Genomic DNA, 6,218 nt, shown 5'->3' with positions numbered 1-6,218 from the left:
ATCCAGGAGAACTTTACATTCACTGAGCACACTCATCCAGGAGAACTTTACACTCATAGTAGACACTCATGCAAGAGAACCTCAGATTCACTAAAGGCACCCACCCAGCAGAATTTCAGATTCATGGACAGCCACCCAGGAGAAATTCAGATTTGCTGTGGACATGCACCCAGGATAACCCCAGATTCACAGAAGACACCCATTCAGGAAATGCTCAGATATCCTGAGGACACTTATCCAGGAGAACTTTACATTCACAGAGGATTTGCATGAAGATGAACCTTAGAATTACCATAGATACCCACCCAGGAAAACCTCAGATTCGCCAAGGATGCTAAACCAGGACAATGTCAAATTCACTGAGGACACCCACCCAGGATAACCTCATATTAACCAAAGACACCCATCCAGGAGGACCTCACATTGATTGGGGACACCCATGCTGAAGAACCTCATATTCACTGAAGATACCTGCCTAGGAGAACTTCAGATTCAGAGAGGACATCCACCCAGGAGAACCTCAATTTCACCAAGGACAACCTTCCAGGAGAACCCATGTAAAAGAACTACAGATTCAAGCAGGATGCCCACCCACTCCCAGAAAATTTCAGATCCACCAAGGACACCCATGCTGGAGAACCTTAGATTCACCAAAGACACCCACCAGGGAAAACCTCAGATTCACAGAGAATACCCCTTTTAGTGGAACCTTAGATTCACTAAAGACAACCACTCAGGAGTACCTCAGATTCACTGAACATACCATGATGACATCACTAGACATAAAATAAGGTATGCAACGAAAATGGAATTGTTTTATATGTAAATTACATTAGTATGTTGATGAGGTGTGACCATAGAAGACAAGATATAAGTAGATTCATCTTAAAGAAAGATTCTCCCAGGAAGTGGCATTTTCATTTCACTCCTCATAACACGGCTGCTCTCCCCAGGTGATTTACCTGCATGAGGAGCGTGGGGTGAAAGTGCTCGGAGTAGCACCAGTCACTGAGACATCTCCTCCGAGTCCTCTGAATGTCGGTGAGGTCGTTCTGTGGGGTCTGACTTCCTGTGTGTTCCTGCAAGAGGGTGACAACACTTCATTGTAAGGACATGGTACTAAATAATGAGGAATGGGGAACTGGTGAAATAAATACACACAATATACACACGCTGCACCGATCATGCAATAAAAGATTTGTGACCCCCCCTCACATAAATGTTACAATTATATCTGATACAATCATTCTGCAGATTCCCATTATTCAGGGATTCTTCTCCGGGAATTCTATTTAGCGTTTTCCGGTGGGATTTGTTGCAGACGGGCCGAGTGATTGATCCCCATGGGGGGAGGGGTAAATCAAAGCGGCATGTTGGCTGCTCCGAGCGTCCATCCAAACCAGTACAGGTAACAGGAGAGACAATCAATGGAAGCAGTTCCTGGACGCAGCGATGGGATGGCCGGCCAAGAACACGTCAGAATAATGAGCGCTGTACGGGAAGCGTCTCCTGACAGCGCCGCGCTGATTGATGTTCTCATCTGGTGACTTCATGGCTGAGGCATGCGAGGCTTTGATGTCCGCAGTCACTTGTAATTACTAATAGTGAGTGGAGCCGTATTTACTGAGGACAAGCGCAGCGCCGCCAAATACTCCACCGACCCTGCAGAGGGGTCACAGTGTGTACAATACGTCTGAAAATAACGGCAGCAAAACAAGAACCCAGCCGGATGTTACACCCTGTGACCCCGCACAACAAACAACTTACCGCCAGACACCTACCTATCATTAATCTATTATCTGAGCTGTGTCACTTCCTGTGTTGTCACCGCAGAGGAGGAATTTTGCAGCTAAAGATCTATTCTAGTTTCCATTTGCAGGAAATGCCGGTTCTCCCTTTTCTGTCCACTGTCTCCAGTGCCCCCCCAGCCGTGTCCCCATCTTTGATGTGTCCCCATGTGATCACACTTCCTTTTTAGGTTTGCACAGTCTGTGGTGGATGAAATATGTGATGCTTAGTCATTATGAATCCCAATGGCACTGAGCTGTCCTGCTGGAAGAATGGAAGCAGCCTGGAAGTGTAAGGAATCCTTGGAGGATCTTCCCAAGTTACCCAATCTCACAACCAACACCAAGGTGATGGTGGATAGAAGGGGTTAACAGTTGGAGTTTAATAAATGGGCAATAACAAATTACTCGGAAATGTCCAGAATTCCACATACTGAAATCATCAGTGCCGTCAGTGTGCATCTGTCTGAGAGCTGAAATGCTGCAGACCAGATGAAAGTTCACATCAGGCTTAGGGAAGAGCTCACTCAGCTCAGGGTCCTATGGGTAAAAGAGTTCAGAATGGGTGACACCATTGTAAAGATGTTAGTAGTGACACAGGGAGCAGGTAAGAGGCAGGGCAGTGACACACAGGGAACTCACAAAACACACTGTTACAGGGTTGGGGGTTCCACCATTTCTTTTCTTCAATGGCTGCTAAAAGGAGCCATTGAGGTATCCCCATCCATACAGAGCACCTGTGAGGTCTCTGTATTGATAGGCAGCAGCCAGCTAACCTCTTATTATTATTAAGATTAATAAACTGTATTTATATAGCGACAACATATTGCGCAGAGCTGCACATTATTTAGGGGCTAATCCCATGAATGAATGTTCACATCACCCCCAAGCTTCTGCTCCATTATACAACTGCACATAAATGAGGGCATGCCTTTCATCTCTCTACAGATCATATTTAATTAAATAAAATTAGAATATTCTAATTTTTTTTAAAATCCTAAATGAACACTAGAGGGAACCATTGGCAAATAAATGCCAGTTTGAGGTTACTTACGCTGCCCCATCAGGTGATTAATGGTAAATACAGACACTTCATAAATGTGTTGTGGGAGCTGGATGAATGTTGGTGGGTATTGCTGGTGAAAAGATTACAGAGAAAGGACAAAACTTTACCATTACCAGTAACATGGGAAGTTGGTAGTTGTGGTCCCGAAGAGCTCCCTGTGAAGCCACCAATCACGTTTTGCCTTTTATACTTTTGCTGCAATGTACAAAATAAAAGGAGGGCTGTGATTGGCTTGTGTGTGTGACCCAGCTGGTTCTCCATATGTAGCTGTATGTATAAGATGCCGGCCGGCCTGCGGCGGTGCCCATAGGCAGATCTCCTCCCTCGGAGGTCACACATGGTCACTTTGTAGTTGGCTTTTTCTCATTGCTGTCTGAAGGTTGTAAAGAGAGAAAAAGCTGTTTTGGTCTCATTCCCACCGCTGGCTCCATCCATCACAAGATCAGTCAGGATGGGGCATTCTCCGCGGCCGCTCGTCTCTCCCCGTCCAAGATTATATTGCTAGCAGCTGGGAGACGCTCTTCTCTGCACCAATCGGCTGCCAAGCAGACTCATCCCTTTTAGTTCTTTTATGTTTCCCATAATCGAAATATTTGTATTGTTAGGTTATTCTTCGTCCTGCTACTAATTACAGCCATAGGGAGCGCTAGCCGTATGCAAGACAGGTGCGCACCAGGAGGGCTATCGGACTTACCAGATGTACGTCATGTGACAATGGAGTGCCAGGAGGGGGTGCCAACATACCCAACGTACTGACACAGCATTAATATACAGCCATATACACTGAGCCCAATATACAACATATACATATATAATATATATATATTTATATAATATACAGCCATAATAATAATATACAACCAAGGCACAACAAAGAGAACTAAACAAATCAATTGTCAGAGATATATAAATATAAAATATTAATAGAATGTCAGCTCTTCTGGTACCGAGACCTGGTTCTGGTTCAGCTGTGGTATATGTCAGAGCTATATAAATGTATTATAATAGTGTGTGACTGTGGGGGGACATTAGAGTGTCAGCTCCTCTGTACAGAGACTGATGGGACTGGCTCAGTGTTCTCTGTACAGCACTATGGTATATGTCAGAGCCATATAAATGTATAAAATTAGTGTGTGACTGTGGGGGGACATTAGAGTGACAGCTCCTCTGTACAGAGACTGATGGGACTGGCTCAGTGTTCTCTGTACAGCACTGCAGTATATGTCAGAGCTATATAAATGTATATTAATAATAGATTGTCAGCTTTTCTGGTACAGAGATTGATATGGCTGGTTCTGGTATATATCAGCGCTATATAAATGTAAAATAATAATGTGAGACTGTGGGGGGCATTTTTATTGGCACTACATATGGAAATAAAATATAATTCTTATTTTTCCGTATAAAACTAATAAAATAGACAAACTTACGGCTGCCTCCGCTGAGTTCTCATCCTGTATGCCGGCTCCCTCTATGGGTGAGAAATGAGAATGGCAGTCAGATGTTTAAAATTTACATTGCGTTATCTAAAAATTCCTAAAATCCCAAACAACCCCGAATATGAAGGTTCCAGTGTCACCGGAGCAATGGGTCAAAGCTTGTGTTTTCACACAATCTTTTCCTGCTATCAGTGTGTTAAGAACTCATCAATTTATACATTGTATGGGAATAAACAGAATGACCAGATGCCGCTGGCCCAGCCCTCACCTAGAGAATCCGCCATCTCATACATCTTCCTCACACTCTGTAACCTGTGAACTTCTCGTGCGAATGCTGCTGGATCGTCCCAGGGAATGTGGCCATCATTCCTCAGCATCTTTCCCGTGCCTTCCAGCTCTCCAAACTCATCAAACCCAGTCAGGGTCAGACTTTCGAAGGTCAGGAGCTTAAATGCCCGTGTCATACCTTCCCATGATGGCAGATCTGCGAAGAAACATGAACGTTGTGTGTCCTGTGCATTGGTCAGGGTGTGTTGCAGGATTAAATGCCCCCCTGGGCAGTACTCACCATTGTTACAGTAATGCATGAGCTCATGAATCTGCGCCAACCTTCGGGAGTTGACCTCCGGGGTCGGTTGCTGGAACTGAAGGTATTGGACTATTGGGAGTTTTCTCAGCATGGTTTCCTCCACCGTGTTCAGATTCAGATTATCTGGGGACTGAAATAAGGTAAATGTAACCTGGAAATTCTGAATTCTGTTACTGGACACAAAGGCCAACAATTTGAAAAGTGAAGAGGATTCTGGAAGGTTTCTGCGGATTATTAAACAGGTTTTATAAAGCCAACATATTATGTTGCGCTGTACATTAAATAGGAGACAGAGAAGAGAGCGGCTAGGGAAGTTTTTTATTACCAGGTCGGAAAGGTAAGTGGTACAAGAATTGTGGAGGGATTATCTCATGTATATACCGTGCAGAGGAGAGATATTCTGCAGCATAGTGACAACACCTGGATGAAGAACGGATCATGTGTGTTGGTTGTATTCATGTCAAGGGAAATTAACATACCTGCACCTGGCAGGTCCTCTCGCTGGTCTTGTCATGGAAATGGATCAGTTGAGGTCCTTTGGTTGGCGCTGTTTTCTGACCGTGGTCTTGTACGAGGAAGGTGTTATATAGGTTCTGTACAATGACAAGGTGTGAAGGTTAATAATGCTGCAATGATTGAACCAATCACATACGAAAATAACATTTAGAATCTTTAGTTGTATTTTAATCCAGGTATTAACAAATATTGGCCCTGATTTATAAAAGCTCTCCAATACTATTGTGGGTAAACCTCCAACCTCTCCTTCCGTCTTGCACAGTTGTACCGGCTCCTCTCCCGAAATGAAATTGCTAACTCTGATTTTACTGCATACTGTGAGCTTCCCATAATGTGCAATAGAAGCTTCAGCTGATCAGGGAGGGGGATATAGAAGTTCTGACTCAGGAGCTGGGATTCAATGTTAGCCTGCTGGTACCCCTGGGACACTCAGGAAGATCACAAAAGGTAACCACAAGCATGGTGCTGTGGGTGGGTCACTTCTTAGGTTTAGATTAATAGACAAGAATTGTTACATTGGGTTCAGAGAAACAATAACAAAATATGTAATAGGAAAGTTTTATAACTAGGAAAGAAAAGAGAGAGACAACAATGGAACCTCAAAACTGATTATTATAATTATAAATAAACAAATACAGACAGTGACACAGGAGGAGGAGACGATTCTGCCACAAAGAGCTTACAATCTAGGAGGTGGGGGAAGAATTACATAATTTGGAGGTAGATATGGAATGGTGGGAAGTAGTGAGGGTTTCAGAGCCGTGCGTGTGAGGTTATGAGTGAGGAAGTCATTAGAAGGTCATTGGAGAAGCGAAAAGAGC

General features: G+C 44.0%; 1 protein-coding gene across 1 annotated transcript in view; it reads right to left on the bottom strand.

The window, feature by feature from the left end:
- Nucleotides 1–6,218, bottom strand: part of SPAG17 (sperm associated antigen 17) — a gene marked incomplete at its 5' end in the record, with an annotated part of 39,650 nt that overhangs the window by 22,218 nt on the left and 11,214 nt on the right. Inside the window, 5 exon segments of the mRNA XM_072423165.1 lie at nt 963–1,079; nt 4,284–4,324; nt 4,561–4,776; nt 4,861–5,011; nt 5,361–5,474. Of these exon segments, the coding sequence (XP_072279266.1) occupies nt 963–1,079; nt 4,284–4,324; nt 4,561–4,776; nt 4,861–5,011; nt 5,361–5,474 (639 nt within the window).

Source organism: Pyxicephalus adspersus, chromosome 1 (assembly GCF_032062135.1).
Source record: "Pyxicephalus adspersus chromosome 1, UCB_Pads_2.0, whole genome shotgun sequence".
Lineage (NCBI taxonomy): Eukaryota > Metazoa > Chordata > Amphibia > Anura > Pyxicephalidae > Pyxicephalus > Pyxicephalus adspersus.
The sequence above is the reverse complement of the archived record's forward strand: the minus strand, read 5'-3'. Positions and strand labels throughout refer to the sequence as shown.